Genomic DNA, 16,071 nt, shown 5'->3' on the forward strand with positions numbered 1-16,071 from the left:
CTTGAACTGTTTCATAAATCAGGATGTCAAAAAGACTGCAATTTCCTTTCTAGCTTGTGTAGCTGATGAGATGCTTCACTCATTCAAAGTGCTAGCAGCTCATTCAACGTGCTAGCACTTTGAATGAATCATAAAAACCTCAATATTGTAGGATATTAGGTCACTGAAATCCATTTTAATCAGCTTATTTACAGTAATAGAGGAATGAAGTGCATGTAAATACACTGACACATGCTCACCTTCACAAGGCCTGCACAGCCCAGTGGGATAACACAGGGTAACCTTCTATTAAATATGGACCAGATGGTGCCTAAATATATAAAGGTGTAACTATCTGATCTGCTTTTGGACCAGTGTTGAACATCAGCTTCATCCAGCAAAGTAGTGGCTTGCAGGCTGGTTGCGTATTATTTGTTGATGCTGGAGGGGAGAAGAGTGTGAGCTTCACTCCTGTGCAGGGACAGGCTTAGCCTCTTCCAGTAGGGTGTCTGTGTTTAGTACAGGCTCACAGTGGCAGGAGTGGGGGTAAGAGGAGGTGTCAGGGACAGAACAGGAGCTGGGATCCGGCAGAGAGTCTGTGGGTGGGGGTGAGGGGGAGTCGGTCCCGGGGTCAGAAGTGGGGGCTCCTGCGCCACTGCTGTGTTGATCGCTGAGGTTCTGAACTTTCTTGTTCAGCTCGTTTCTTTCGACTTTTAGCGCCCTCCGCAACTTCTCCAGCCGCTGGACTTTACCTTGAAGTGCCTCAAACTCACGGTCCCGCACCGCTTTCTGTAGACGAAACACACAATTGGGCAAATTGCACCTTTATCTACAGACAACCATGTGAGCAAGCATGTTGTATGTCTTATGTTACCTCCTCAGCCATCTCCAGCAGAGCCTTGTTGCTGCTCTCCCACCTGGACCGATACATTGCCGTCTCCTTCTCCAGCTTTTTGATCTTTTTAGTCATCTGTAAACACAAAGGATAGAATACTGCTGTTTAGCAGGTAAAGCAAACAGAAGTTACTCACATTAACAGAGACCTCACCTTCTCCATCTCCTGTTTGAAAGTGGTGAAGACTTCATTGCTCTTCGACAAAGTGGTCTGAAACTCTTCAAACTTCTCTGTGTACAGTGACAGCTAGGAATCAACAAAGCAGGGGTTTGATCACAAACATTTCACTCCCAGGATGAGTTACACATGTGAAGAGTAAAGACTTGTGGGAAACCTGCTGTTTGAGGTGACCTTCCTGCTGCTTCATCAGCTCACACATCCTCTGAGACTCTACAGCTTCTTTCAGGAGCTGAGAAGAAAGGGCAGGCAAGCACAAATAATCATCTCTTCTGTGTGTAAAGGCAGCCTCATGATTATATTTTGTTTATAAAATGAGGTAATTACAAAGTGTTTCTCTCTGTCGTGGCGGTCCTCCGACTCTTTCAGCAGCTCCTGTGCCTGGTGCAGTTTGGCATCTACCAGCTGCTGCTGCAAGTCTTTGTGTTTTACCACTTTGTCTATGTGCTGGTGGGGTCACATGGGGTCAGACAGATAGCAACACATCCAAGAAAAAAAATGTGATATTGTTACTTATATATCAGACATTCAAGTAGTGTAAAGGAAATAAAGGTGGCTTACTCACCTCCTCCCTTAGTTTGTACTGTTCATACAGCTTCTTGAGTTTCTCGGCCAGCTCTGCATTCTCCTGACGCAGGCTGGCATTTCTCTCATTGTGCTGCTCCATCTGAGCCTGGATGTCATTCAGTGTCACCTGGAAATGAGATGTCACCTCCTTCCTCTTCTCCTCCTCTAACCGGGTTCTTTGCATTCCTTCCTCCTGCAGAAACATGGTAGCAAAGCTCAGCGTCCCCTTTTCAGATAAGCATCGTTTTGCAGCATCATGTGGTCTGTTCTGTACCTTGAGTGTGCGATTGTGTCTCTGCAGCTCCCTGCAGAGGCTCTCCAGCTTGCTGCGGGCCAAGATGGCCTTACTATGCTCGTTTCTCAGGTTGTCTTTCTCCTGGACCAGCTGGCTCTGCTTCTTCTGCAGCGACCTCATCTGCTTCTGGGTGTTGCGGTTCTCTTCAAGCTGTAAAACACACACAGGAGTTAATGCTTTGTTGTGATTCACTGTCAAACCCAGGGTGATCTTATAACACAAGCTCATATTATAGCTACACAAAGACATGTTTTAATTCTACCTACTTAGAGCCACAATGTTTCTGTTTCCATAGTGGAGTTAAAAATAAACACAGGAGTGACAGGAGTGAAAAAGGCATAGAAACCACTCGTCTTTCACGTCCAGGTAGTAACACCACTGCAGAGCAGCCTCATTTATCAGCTGACACTTTGCCAAATAAACATCAGTTTACTCGTGCTAGCTCAGACTTTGTGCAGGATCGTAGCACCAACAGATCATCAGATGCTGCTGAGATCACAATACACTGCAACACTCTGCGTCAAACAAAGATCACTACATCACCTTGAAGTGCACAAATCCCACTGACCTGACTAAGAGACTGTGTGACAAGTATAACAGTTTGTCACTTCTGGCAGCAGACACAGACATGTGCATGTACAAAATAATTCAAATATATTTAGAGACATTTGATCCTAGTTTTTTTGTCTTGGAACTATGTAGCAGATCTGAATCATAATTCTTCATGCTGTTTTTGGTTTACTCACACTTCTTTCAGACAGCCCATGAAAGGATGAGTTTAATTAATGAATATATTAATGAATTTATGTCTTCAATGACATTATTTTAAAATATTGTTTAACTAACTGAACTTAAACTACTCACCAGTTCAGCATACTTCTTGCAGAGTCCTGTAAGCTTCTCCTCTGGGGTGCTTAGTGTGTTGAGAGTCTGCATGAGAAGGGTGATCTCTTTGCCTAAATAAAAAAAAAACACAACAGTCTCTCAGATGACATGTTAGTCTCGGTACAGTTGGATTTTAGACATGTTAAAATACATCTAGACAGCACAACCACCACAGTACAAAATGGCCAATCCCCCTCACCAAGACCCTTCACTTTTTTCTTCTCCTGAGACTTCTTCTGCTCCTTCTCTGCTGCGTTGTCACCACCATTGACTTTGCCTTCCTCTGACTTATCATCTTCCCTCTCATTGGTCAAGCCGTTGAGCTCTGGGCTGTGGGATTGGCCATTGGCCAAGGCACTAGTGTTGTCTGAAATGGTTTCCCGGCAGTACGTGCTGAGTATGTCCTCCAGCTGCCGGCTCAGCTCCTCAGCCATGTCACACTGAGACAGAGCAGCCTCTGCTACTAGACAGGGGGACATAGAAAATACATCCAAATGTGTTTCACTGAAGTGAAATGGTAACATAAGAAGTTGAGGGGAAAGCAGTGCTTCATTCAGAAACAAATGGTTGCTATTGCCAATTGGTGCAACAAATTGGTAAAATTGGATCAAAATGGTGTACTGCAAATGCTGAGTCACAGTTATTGGTCTTTACACATCACACAATCAGTACTCCACATTCAGCAGTGACAAGACTTCACTAGATTACCTCCACTTCCCCCCTCATGAACTTGTGGAGGTGTGTCGTTCTGTGGTGTCTCTGGTTCAGACTCTTTGGGGCTGTTGCTGTCCAAGCTGCCTTTTGCAGCTGCAGGTGACTCCATGCCTCCAGGTGTGGGTGGAGCATCTTCACTGCCCTGGGTGGCAGACTCTTCCGTGTCTTGCTTTTTCATCTCTGCTATCTGTTACAAGCAGAAAAATCCAGGGACACAGAGTTCCACTATAATCTTCAGCTGGTTCAGTACTGTTGAAAATGGTGCAAATTTGTTTAAACCAGGGCAGAGTATATCTTTTAATCTGCGGTACAGCAATGTTTCAGGTTAGCTGAGAACATTACATTTGCGTCATTATGCAATGTTATTAAAGTAAACACAGGTTTATGACTTTTAAATGCTACCAGATATATCGGGAATTTAAATTTGAAACTGTCATTCAAAAATACATAAACAACCTGCGCAAGACAGTTAAGTTTGTTGTTTCACTTTCAATGTCATTACATGCGCCATTAGTAATACATGTAATTTGTTGTAATGACTTACTCTTTACATTATAATTTCTGCTGATATCCAATAGAACGTGCCATGTTCTTTTTAGCTTCTGCTTTACCTCTAAGCACCGAAATATTAACGTGACGCTAGCTAGCACAAGCTAACCCTCGTTAGCCACCACAGGCAGCTAAATTAGCTTGCACGACTGCAAGTGAGCTAATGTTAGCTAGTATATAGTGGGCATAAAACACATAACAACAGACCGACAACATGCGTACTTGTTCCTGAATTATATCCCGTCTTTACAACTAATATGATACTGTTTACCTTTAGAATCAAGGAGGAAATTGTTAATGTATCTGTGTACTGCAGGTTCACTCAACAGCGTGAGGCAGAAAAACTAACTTCCGGTCACAACTTCAGATTCTTCTTCTTCACCGTATGTTTTCATTGTAGCTCACACACTAGCTTGGTGCTTTGTCGCCACCTACAGGAACTACATAAAAAATACCCACACATTTACAAGCAGATGTTGAATGGAGAAACGGATCCTGTCGATAGAAAATTTCATTTTATTTTTTTCTAGTGTCCACACAAAATTATTTTACCTTCACTGAGTAAGGGTGCATCTACATTACGTTAGATGCATATATCTTACATACATATAACAAGACAACAATTGAAGACCGGTAAGCTTTCAAGGGTTGCAACATAACTTTATTTGTTTTGTACAGTATTTTCACTGAACAATTCTAAATTCAATATATCTTTTTTTCCATTTTTTTCCATTGTTGCCATTTCCTGTATGTTTTTTTAATGTTTGTGTGTCATGTTCAGTTGAAGTGTATTAGTTTCTCGTCACTCATTCATACCGTCGGTAAAGTCAAGTCAAGTCACAGTATAAGATGGGTAATTTTGAGCAAAATGAAAAAAATAAACAAGAATAGAGAAAATAAATACATGTAAAAGAAATGAGAGGACCAGAGCAGAGTACATGTTAGACTGGTCAGTGATGGCATATGAAAAGTATTTTACAAACATGTAGCATTGTAAACATTTGTAGCGTAGACATACTTGACTAAGCCAAGCGTGGCTTTAGATTTAGATAAAGACACGAACAGCTTCTAGGACGGAAGACAAGTCAGATTTGAGATATTTAGTGATGTCTGTTTAATCCCCGATAGTTTACAAGGTTCCTGATCATGCATCCTGACTAGGACAAACTTTTACTCTAAACACAGTTATCCAAAAATATAGCCCAGAATATCCTGATCAGGAAAAAGATCAAGAAAAGCAGAAAAAGGCTTGTATCCTCATCTTCTAGTTTATTTTTTTTTCCTGTGACATGTTCTAATGAGGCTTTTGCTCCACTTCTCAGAAGTGATTAGAATTGCATCTGAATCCCTGTCAATGTATCAGAACATACATATAGTTTAAATTATAATACTTTTAATGTAAATCACTGCACTATTTCTGAATCCCAGATTTAATCTTAGAAAAAATGTCAAGTAGTTGCCTCTGTTCGCTGCACCCAGCGGAAGGACAATCCCCCTGTGAGAGCAGTTTGTGTGGGTGGATCTTTGCCTCTGTGGGGTGCCTGATTTTTGGACCATATTTATTGCAGTCAAAAGAATTATTTTGCTTATTTCCCAACTTTTCAAACAGTGCTTGAATTTAAAAGAAAAAAAGAACCAATCAATTGCAGCTTCTAAGGAATAGAAGCACATTTAAATAGTCTGAAATTACGTCTCAGTCGTTCTAACTGGGTCCATGCCAGCCAATTAAAAAGAAAACAAAACATAAAGTAAATCATTTCAACCAGCCTTCTAGGATGACAAACCTTTAGTGAACTAACTAACATTAAGGTTAGTACCTGCAGTTGTCTGCAATGATAGTCACTGTAGTTTTTTGTCAGCAAATGAGAGATGTGCCACATCTAAGTACTGAAATGCAGACTTTTGCAGGGGCTGGCTGCAAGCCAAAAATAATTACACTGTAATATGGAACCAAATCTTCAGTTCCCAACTTTTGCAGCTTAGCTATGCACAGTGAAAACCATTAGAAGACCTTAATAGAGGGGGACCATCACACCAATACACTGTAGCTGAAAAGACCATTTTTGACTTCTCCCCCCTATCCAGACGATTAAATTTCTTATTTAGGTGCCCACAGTAGAGAATGCCACTTTTCCAAAGAAACATGGCAAATGTAACTTTAAAGATAAAGAAAATAGAGCAGCAATGTTTTTGCACAAAATGTGTGCACATTCAAGTAAATAAGATATAAAGAAAAAATCTGTAAGTCAAAGACAGATACGTAAGAACCTCCAGTCTTTGTTGGTCAGATTGGCACTTTTGTGAACAGGAGTGCATTTTAATTTTTTTGATATATAAATATTTTTCTTCTTTCCTGGGTGATGCACTGATTTGTTTTGAACATGCAATTCTGGCAATATTATTAGGCCAAGCACAAATTGGCCATGAAATTGAAGACTTCAGTTGTAAATGCTCCTCTACACATCTGTCATGTACAGCCAAGTTCTTAATGCTCAATTATCATATTTCAACCTTTTACGTCTACAGAAAGCTCAGGTTCTGTGGGTAACGTCTCAAACCCATGACACAAAAAACATCTGTCTAACACCATGGAAAAAGAGGCTCTTGTCTATCCAATAGAGGCTCTACCAAATACATTTCTTTGGTCAATTTTCAGCAGACAGATCCATTTCTGATGTCTGCCTCACAGTTTCATGATTTAAAGTCAGGGCTGCTTCAGTAATCCACAGAACAAGGGCTCCTATACTCAGATTGGGACATAGTCAGAGTCAATCAACCTCCCCCCTCACACAGTGCCTGTCAGTCAAACATCACACAACCATAGTTCTGCTCCATCCACAAAGCCCAGACACTGACCAGAGACCAGCTTCTGTCGGAGGTACAGCTAATCCAAGGTCAGAGCGCGTTTACCGAGCGAGTTTAAACCTTCATAAGTCATGTGGCTAGAAACATCAAAAAAGGCTTCAATAATACACTTCTGACTCCAAGAAACACCTATTGTCATTGTCTCAAGTACAACAGAACCAATGTCAATATTTTCTTAAAGAAAAAAAATGCACTCTGAAACAAACAAAAAAACACAGCCAATGCGGCATTTTTAAAAAACAAGATTTTTTTAGATTCAGATATTATAGAAACTATTTTTCATGTTCCTAGCCACTTTGTGTGAGGTGTGTGTACAGTGTCTGCTGGTGTTGTATGAGAGTGTGCATGAAGTGTGCGATATATATGTAGATATATATATATATAAAGCAAATACATCAAAATTCAAATATAGGTTCATACTTGAATTTATGTTGCAGTTAGACTAGTCACTAATCTGAGTTATATCCCTAGCCAAACTCTGGTGGTTGTTTGAGCCATAAGAGGACAAAGAAGCAGCGCAGACTTTTCTCTCCACAGAATATTTACATCAATACCTACACAAATCACAATGGACCCATGCAAAAAATCATTATCGGTTGTTATTTCCATTCCTCAAAAATATAGTGATATAAGATGCCATAGGTAATATATCAACTCTACCACTATACAAAACAACACCACCACCATCACTACACTATGACTGTTAACACCAGCAAACCAATTTGTTACGGCCCAGCCTCCAAACCCAAGTGCCACTGGGCAGTAACAGCGCCTTCACTCTGTTCTCTGTGTTTGGCCAGGGATACTCTGACTGTAGGCAGGGTAATAGAACACCATGCAAAAACCCTACCTCATATAACTGGGGAGAAAGGGGGAAGCACAGGACCTAGCTACCAGCAGCAACCCGTTCACCCTTCAGAGACATCTAACCACGAGGTATTTCAGCCCACTGAAAATATCTGGGATCTAATAAATGCGTTTAATAAATGAAAAAAAAAGAAAGAAAAAACAAAGATTTGGTGTGCTGCTGCTGTATTGTGCTAGCTCTTCTCCCCCTAAATCCCCATCTATGCTTCTTTTCTAGTTAGATCACTTCATAATTCCAATGAATTGTTATTAATGTCACAGCACACAACGAACATTGGATCTCTAGCTATTCCACCTCAAAACCTGGTTTGTTTTATAGATCTTAACGTAAATCTTCTAAAAGTCCTATCCCTTCTCCCATTCAGAGCCTATCCTTAGCTCAGATTATTCTGTGTCCTTTTCACCCAGTCCCTACGACAAGGAATTTGTAGAGAGCGATAAAACAAATTCACACTTCTTAACCTGGATTTTAGACTCATGGACACTTGTCTCTGAAACACATATGGAGAATAAGAGTTTCTATCATCATCAGCAGATATGCAGAGACTGGCCCTAAGCCTAATGATCAGGGTGCCTCTTGGCGTAAAACCAAGTGCCTTACCCTAAAGAAAACAAAATCACAAGCACTAAAAAAAGGATCAGATAAATAAGGGAAAAGTAACTGATTATTAAACTGAAAAGGGATGATGTTACAAGATTTTCAATTGCACCAAGTCAAACTGACATCAAAAGCTGGGCATTTTTTACCTCATGCACCCCAGCTTGTAGCTGCATGAGGATGCACTGGTTATCCTGAAAATAGGAATGTCCCATTGAAAAAGAAATGGAACTGTATATAAAGATATCAACTGACAAACCACCATTACTGCCACTGAGTTAATTTACGAGCGATCAAATAGCAGGAAGATGACTGTGCGCGTGTGTACTTCCGAGCAGACTCACACTTTGGGCTATGAGGTGGTCACTTCCTAATGGGAACACTCCCCTCACACAAGAGTTTGCCCTGGTATTAGTTAGTCTTGGAAAGAATGGGGGGAAAAGGGGGCATTTTAAGTTGGACAGCCAGACACTTGTAGCTTTCCTCCAAAGGGTGGAGTATTTGCGTTGATGGCGAGACAAGGGTGGGGGTAGTGGCAAATCAGGGAAGAGGGCAATGCAGTATGACTCAGCCGCTGAGGGGCCCTCCAAGAGATGTGTAGACGAGGAGGGGGGAAATGGTGTATTATAGAGGAGAGGGTTGCTGACTTATAACTGGAAGCCTTCCATTGGGGCCTCTTGCTGGGGGAAGAGGAACTGCTGATTGGCCTGGTCAACCCGAGGGGCTAGATTGCTGTCTTCATCCTCCACCCCAAAGTAGCGCTCGATTAGGTCAAAGGCCTTCTGGTAGATTTCCTGGTTGTCGTGGCTCTGAAGGAACTCTATCTTGTCCAGACCTGGAGAAACACACAAACACAAAATGTGCTCAGCAAAAAGTTATCATAAACACTATATAGAATATCACATGCATGCGTTTGTGTTTCCAGCACAGTACCATAGGCTTCTTCGATGAGGCTACAGTATGGATTGACTCCACTGCCATTGTTCTCCTGCTTGGCCTCCTGTTCGCCCAGCCTAAGGATATTTTCTAGCCCATTGAGAGCGACCTGCACGATCTTAGAGTCCATTACAGTAAGCAAGTCGCACAAGGGTTTAATGCAGCCAAGGTTCACCAAGTACCTATATACAAAGACACAGACAGATAGACGTAAAACAATGCTTTGTGCAATGTGTGTTTTTTTTAAAGAATCTAATGCTGGTTTCAGTTATAACCGATACTAATATATGACTTGTTCAGTGAATAACCTGTCCAAGATGCTGTCTCAGATGAGACCTTGCAGCTCTATGTGTTCACGTTTTGTCCATCATCCAAAGGAACTATGAACAAGCATTCAAACACCATGCAAGCTTTGTATTCTTTTTCCTCCTTTTGTGTTACGCATTGCCCCCCAGCAAACATGCTCGAAGAAGACCCCGGGCATTGTTTATACATGAGACTAGCTACTGACTCTAAGGCCGAAGGAGGATATGATGAGGATGTAAGGCAGGATGGTGGATGAAACGGTGGATGAAAAAATGGTGTTTTAACCCATGCCAACTAGCTTGATAAGCTGATCGCGCCGACCAAGTGGAAATACAGATATGGAAACCTGGCTTCACAGGCTGATGCTGGACTTGAACTTGATGATTACTGGCTTCCAAAACTGCTAACAATCATAGCCACTCCACAACAATGTGGACAAACTAAGAATATTTTTTATTGTATATAATGTTTTTACTGGCAATTATTTGATATATTATTTGGTATATGCTGTTACAACTATATGTTGTACTACAACCTAATTACAGGGAAAAGTAAAATTAATCTTAATGACCTTCAAGATGTACATACTGAAAAGAGGATACACATAATCAATCACCAAATGGATAAAGCTAACCTGATCTGTTCTGGTGTTCCTCCAGAGGTGGCATTGGTGATGGCCCAGGCTGCCTCTTTCCTGGTCCTGAATTCAGCTTTCTGTAGAATGTCAATCAGCACTGGAAAGATATTTGCATCGATGACCGTCTGTGGAGAAGGATAAAAACATGAGATCAGGGGCAAGTCTTATAAAGTGGCTATGATGTGATTAAGGCATAAAGTCTAAGCTTTGCTCTTAGTACAGGTAAAGGCTATGATGTATGGATGGATCAGTTTTTGTATGTGAAGGCTGAAAATCAGTCTCGGATCAAACTGTTGTAAGTAAAAGTGACTCAATAACAGAAACTTACCAACCGGATGACAGATTGTGCCATTCATAAAATTCTGATGCAGTCATTATAATACATTCCCACCCAACATAGCGCAGACAAAGGTGAGAAGATTGTAGATAAGGTGAAACTGCTGCTGGGCCAGCGAGGTACATGACTCAGAGGTAGTGGGTACAGAATACAAACACATCTTAAACAAATAAAAAGCACGAGCACCTGAGTCTAGTTTTAACATTAGCTGTGTTTATATCAGAAAATGGTGAATGCTGCTGACATTTTTTACATTTTTTAATCTTATTGTATTAATCTCATAGTTTAGCAGGTATCATTATATTGTTATTGATTCTGACATTTATGTCACATTACCAAACCACTGTTTCTACTGCAATGGCTGTAGGCTAATATGGAGTAAGAAAACGTCACACAGTGGGACTCCATATGTATTAATAATGAGATTGTGAATGACAGGGACTACAGGGAGCACTTTCCATTGAATAGTTATACTTCTGCAGACTGTCACCATCTCAGGATTAAAGTGCGTCACCTGTATTTGTGCTCGGTTTCCTGCTGTGATGTTTGAGATAGTCCAGCATGCCTCTTTGCGAATAGACTCTTTAGCACTGCTGAGAAGGTGTAGCAGACAGGGCAGGGCAGAGCAGTTCAACACCACCTATGTGCAACAAAGCAGAACATAAAAACCTTACAAGCCCTATTTATTAGGATTCCAATGAAGTATAGTGAAACAAAGAAAGACTTTACTTACTAACTATAAGGCTCACATAGAGGTACTTTTAACGAAGCACTCTTGGAGGTCATTTGATTAAACATTACTATATTATGGGTTTCTAATTTGAAACAGTGACATGACCTAGACTTGACTTGAATATACTCTCACCTGTGTTTGGATGTCATCTCCAGTTACAATGTTGCCTACAGCTCTCAAGGCAGGGGAAGCCACCTTATAGTCAGTGTGCCTGCAGAGAAGATAAAAGTTTTAAAATTCTAAACTAAATTTTTTAGTAACAAAAACAACTCGGAGTAAAAGTTAAACTTACATGAGTAGTTCTACAAGGCGCCTGCAGACGCCAGAGTCGATGACAGCCTGGATCTTGTCGTTGGGGCCGTCTGAGAGGTAGGACAGAGCCCAGCAGGCATCTGCCAGTAAGTCTGGGTCACTGCTAAATAAAAGCCTGGACAGTACTGGCAGACACGGTGACACCTAGACAGTACAGACACATTTATGATTAGAATATTAGTAGTGCTCATGTATCACTTTTGAAACATCAAGTCAAAATTTATCAGAAAATGTGTGATTTGTGTTAAATTGCTGAGAAAAAGTGTTACTTTTTCAAAAGCAGGTGGGGGGTTTTTTCCTCTACAGAGATTAGACAGAGCCCACACTGCATTCCGAGTCATGGTCAGTCTAGTGGATTTGGTCAGAAGCCTGAAAATACCAAAAAAAGTCCAAACACAGTATGATGAAATTCCTTACAGACAGAAAAGCTGAAGGTGTGTTCAAAAAAGGTGAATAAATAAATGAACTTACATTAATAGTGGTGGAAGGATGTTGCAGTTTAGCACATAGTCTCTGCACACTGCACTATCCCCCGCAATATTACCCAAGGCCCATACAGCCTAATGAAAACAGAAACACAACATGGGTAAACCCTTTACTCATTTACACACCCTTTAATGACGCATGTCAAATAAAGAAAATCTGGATGATGGCAACTTAAGTCAAACTGTGTATCACCTGTTCCTGGACATCCTCAAAGTCTGAGTTAAGTAGCTCTATGAAGATGGGCACTGCTCCGGCCTCAATCACAGTCTTTGTCTGCATGGACGTTCCCGACGCTATGTTGGTCAGGGCCCAAGCAGCTTCAAACTGCAGCCAAACAGAGAAGTGCAGGACTTTAAAGACCTTAACTTTTGAATCTTAACTAAAAATCTTTAAATATAGAATTGGCATATAAAATCATTGTAATCGACTTGTTTAAATAGAATACATCTGATATTGTTAGTAAAGGTAACTGCTCATTTGGTACCTAAAGTGCAGGTCTTTATGGAGCAAGTAAATGTATTCATGAACTGACCTGTAGTGTGCAGTTGACACTCTTCTTCAGGAACTCAACAAACCTTTCTACTACTCCCGCTGTGTTTATAACTTCATCAATAGGTGGGTTAGGCTCTGAAATGAACAAAGATTAAAAAAAACAGTAATGTTTTAGTTTGGTCTGTGGACCACCATGAGTTTTATGTAATGTAGACAATACCCAATATATACCTTTGGAAAGAAGTTTTCTGAACTTTTGTGTTGTGGCAAGCTGAAGCTCTGGGTCTTCTGAGAAAAGCATCTCAACCATATCTCTGGTAATTACTCCTTCCTGCAAGAATACATGCACATGCTCTATTTAACACATGACACATAGCCAGAAAATTAATTAAAAACTAATTACCAGCACAAAGACTTGTAAAATCTTTGCCAATGTGTACTAAATACTTGATCTCCATCTCTATAGTTTGTGAGAACCATTTGGAAATTCACTCACTGTTACTGGAGAGCTGAGGTAAGAATCCACCAGTGGACTCTCAAACATGCCCTCTTCTTCATTGAGAATGTCCACATTCCTCCTCTTGAAAAGCTGTGATCATATAGTTGAGAGTCACAGAGAAGCCAGACAACACAGATATGATCCCAAAAAGGGAGACAAAGGATCTGATGGACAGGTTTGGTGTAGTACCTGCTGCTCTCGTTTCTGTTTCCTGAGTTGGATGCCCTCCTCTTCTCTCCTGCGCCTCATTTCTTCTGGATTCAATGCTTTGTTCTTGTAGCGGTTCATCCTGTAGTTATCCTTGGCCGGACTGGCTGACGGCTCTGATAAGCGACAAGACACATTATCAAGACACAAGAAGGAAACAAATGCACGACACTGCCTCACCTGAGGTGAACTAAACGAGTGCAGGAATGCGTAAGCCAACATGTGACAAACTGAGCTTGCATTCATTTCCCATAACAAATCTAATAATAGGTCACTATGATGAAACAGCATGCTTACGGGCCTATATATAACAAGGACTTCAATAAACAAGCTCATACACACTGGACGACAGAGCTTAAAAATATAGACATGCATGTTAACACAGACACGCAACGAAGCCATTCAACAACCAGCCAGCTGGCGGACAAAACAAACACATTTATTCAGTACAGTTAAATTGTGGAGTTAGCATAAATTGGTGCCCACACAGGACAAACTGCCCATTCTCTTCATTTGTGCAGTCATGCCACCAGAACAGGGCACTGGGCAGATCCCTGAGTCACCAGGGGGGCAACAAGGGAGCAAATGAGAGGTGGGGGACAGTGCTGAAACCTGCAGCTACTGCAGAATGGTGCCAACCCTTATGTGCCAAAAGCCCTCCATCGTGACAGCGGAGGGGTCCAAGGTTAAATATCAGAACAAGTGTCAGAAATTGAGGTCATGTTGTGGTTTGAGGGCATTAGCACAACCAGCCTCATGAAAAGCTCATGCATGTGTGTAATTTGTGCAGATGGTAAAGCCACAGGGATGGATGTCACAAAAGCACAGGTTGCAGCTGGATGCTCTCATTTCTGTACTAAATTAGTTAGACTGGCTGCTGTATGGAAACTCCACTGCCTGTTTGGCCTGGGTGGCACAGAAATAGCTCTGCTGAGAGTACATGTCCACACTGGCATTTCAGAAAAGCCCCTACTGACAGAAAGGAGACTCTGGAGAAAACACATCATATGTGTGTGTTTGCTGAGATTTCAGGCAGGTCAGCCAAGATTGAAAACAAAGACTACTGCTACTAGTACTACTACTATTACTACCAATGGTGTCATAAAACCGAGGAAATATATGTCAAAACCTATATTTTCCTTTTTTTCTGTCTGCATAATTGCAGTGACAGCTCTTGTGAGTGGGATTTTGGGGAATGAACTTTTGTGTGGTCTAATTACATAAAATAAAACTGTCTGCTCTGGTGACAAGTTTTTCGATTTTAAGGAAAAACAAATGTCTCCTATAGCAATATTAAAATACAGTAACCCGGAGTTTGAGGTTAAACAAAAACACAGTCCGGTACGGGAATGGTCTGGAAAATATGGGGACCCCCTGCTTTCATGTACCCTTTTATTGTTTTAAGAAACAGATATGACAGTAAAACTTCCTACTGATGTTAGCAGGCTGTCATGAATTTTTCATGTTGACATCCTTTTCTGTTGGCTGATTTCCATGTAATTGCCAGCCTGCTCAGAGTATGAATTCTAACCACTTTACTATTGTATCTAATGTCATGCATAGTCTATAAGGTCTGACGAACAAAGCTGGGTGACAGTGCTAACGTAGCTAAGCTATTACAAGCGCTAGCCTCTTAGCGAAGACACATTTAATTTGTTTTTATTGTCATGACTGTAGGCGATTTACACTTGTCAAATCTATTGTCATGTTATAACCAACATATGCAAACTGCGACTAATAAACAGCGTGTAGTATAATAAATATGGGACAGCACAAACGCTGTTACTGAGTCCCAACAATTTGTTAACGCGCTATCAACGCCTCAATGTAAAGACTGACAACTATGTGTACATCTTCACACGGTTAACGAATACAAACAACGATATCTTATCACGAGTGTAACCAAAGCTGAGCGTGTGTTTGTCTAGGGAACGCTATACCGCGTTGTGCTAACATTAAACTTAGCCGTTAGCCAAGTTTCCTTAAGTTGGCTAACACATTAAAATGGTTGTTTTCTCTAGTTGAAATGTTGTTAATACGCATTATAAGGCACATGATATAAGATAGTAAACCAGATAATAAAGGGGCAGTATGATAGAAACAAGTGATCTAGCATAAAGTAACTAATCTTTCCCTGTTACGTAGCAGCTAGCTAATGAGCTAGCCAACTAGCTGAACAACAGTGAGGGGTTAAGGATTTCATAATCACTGCTTCCAATGACAGACCATTCTTAAATCCCCTGGTCGCATACGCGTCCTGTACATTCATAACACAACTTACCCATTTTGTCCTACGTGGTTTGACTGTCTCAAGTTGCCAAGATGTAAATCAATTATCAAATCCTTTTTCACTTCTAGCTTTCCAGAATTTGCTCCTGTAAGCAATATGTCTGCCGGAGACGGAAATGTTATAATATAACGCGGACTTCCTGCCACCAGAGGGCGCTGCAGACCGTCAAAAACACTGCAGTGCTCCTTGTTCTGCTTTAAAAAAAGATATAATACTGCTTCCATACATTACAAATACAGATTAATAACCTGGTTAAGATTGGATTTATTTAATTCACAATTATTAAATGGCCAAATACAAGTAACACTTTGGTTATTTTAAAGACCAAATGGACATAATCTCTTTATAGACCTCTGTAATCTTTTTTTTTAACTCTACATTTGCATACCCTCTAGCATGGTTGACAAACATCTGTTTGACTTGGATCATATCTCTCACTAGCCTT

The 16,071-nt window shown here is 40.9% G+C and overlaps 2 protein-coding genes across 4 annotated transcripts in view; both read right to left on the reverse strand.

Moving 5' to 3' along the window:
• Positions 1 to 4,445, reverse strand: part of txlna (taxilin alpha) — a 5,691-nt gene extending 1,246 nt beyond the window's left edge. Inside the window, exons 1-11 of one of the 2 annotated variants that reach the window (XM_028400224.1) lie at positions 4,333 to 4,445; positions 3,507 to 3,699; positions 2,998 to 3,258; positions 2,778 to 2,869; positions 1,893 to 2,063; positions 1,617 to 1,811; positions 1,379 to 1,498; positions 1,209 to 1,283; positions 1,028 to 1,120; positions 854 to 949; positions 1 to 768 (exon numbers count right to left, since the gene is read on the reverse strand). The exon at positions 1 to 768 is cut by the window's left edge and continues 1,246 nt beyond it. In XM_028400224.1, coding sequence (XP_028256025.1) covers positions 445 to 768; positions 854 to 949; positions 1,028 to 1,120; positions 1,209 to 1,283; positions 1,379 to 1,498; positions 1,617 to 1,811; positions 1,893 to 2,063; positions 2,778 to 2,869; positions 2,998 to 3,258; positions 3,507 to 3,690 — 1,611 coding nt within the window. In that variant the 5' untranslated portion in view covers positions 3,691 to 3,699; positions 4,333 to 4,445 and the 3' untranslated portion in view covers positions 1 to 444. Of the gene's footprint in view, positions 769 to 853; positions 950 to 1,027; positions 1,121 to 1,208; positions 1,284 to 1,378; positions 1,499 to 1,616; positions 1,812 to 1,892; positions 2,064 to 2,777; positions 2,870 to 2,997; positions 3,262 to 3,506; positions 3,700 to 4,332 lie in introns of both variants that reach the window. The other variant, XM_028400223.1, reaches the window with a different exon arrangement.
• Positions 4,446 to 4,704: 259 nt separating this feature from the next.
• Positions 4,705 to 15,752, reverse strand: kpna6 (karyopherin alpha 6 (importin alpha 7)). 2 transcript variants are annotated; one of them, XM_028425009.1, is made up of 14 exons: positions 15,618 to 15,752; positions 13,319 to 13,452; positions 13,127 to 13,219; positions 12,862 to 12,961; positions 12,671 to 12,765; positions 12,331 to 12,462; positions 12,124 to 12,212; positions 11,922 to 12,021; positions 11,633 to 11,796; positions 11,473 to 11,551; positions 11,122 to 11,247; positions 10,268 to 10,395; positions 9,325 to 9,509; positions 4,705 to 9,226 (listed from the first exon to the last, which is right to left on the reverse strand). In XM_028425009.1, the coding sequence occupies exons 1-14, from the start codon at positions 15,619 to 15,621 to the stop codon at positions 9,039 to 9,041; spliced, it is 1,617 nt and encodes a 538-aa protein (XP_028280810.1). In that variant the 5' UTR covers positions 15,622 to 15,752; the 3' UTR covers positions 4,705 to 9,038. The 2 variants fall into 2 exon arrangements, with proteins under 2 accessions (XP_028280810.1, XP_028280801.1); XM_028425000.1 differs by lacking the exon at positions 15,618 to 15,752 and having other exon boundaries at positions 13,319 to 13,597.
• Positions 15,753 to 16,071: the final 319 nt, after the last annotated feature.

This window comes from Parambassis ranga, chromosome 2 (assembly GCF_900634625.1).
Source record: "Parambassis ranga chromosome 2, fParRan2.1, whole genome shotgun sequence".
Classification (NCBI taxonomy): domain Eukaryota; kingdom Metazoa; phylum Chordata; class Actinopteri; family Ambassidae; genus Parambassis; species Parambassis ranga.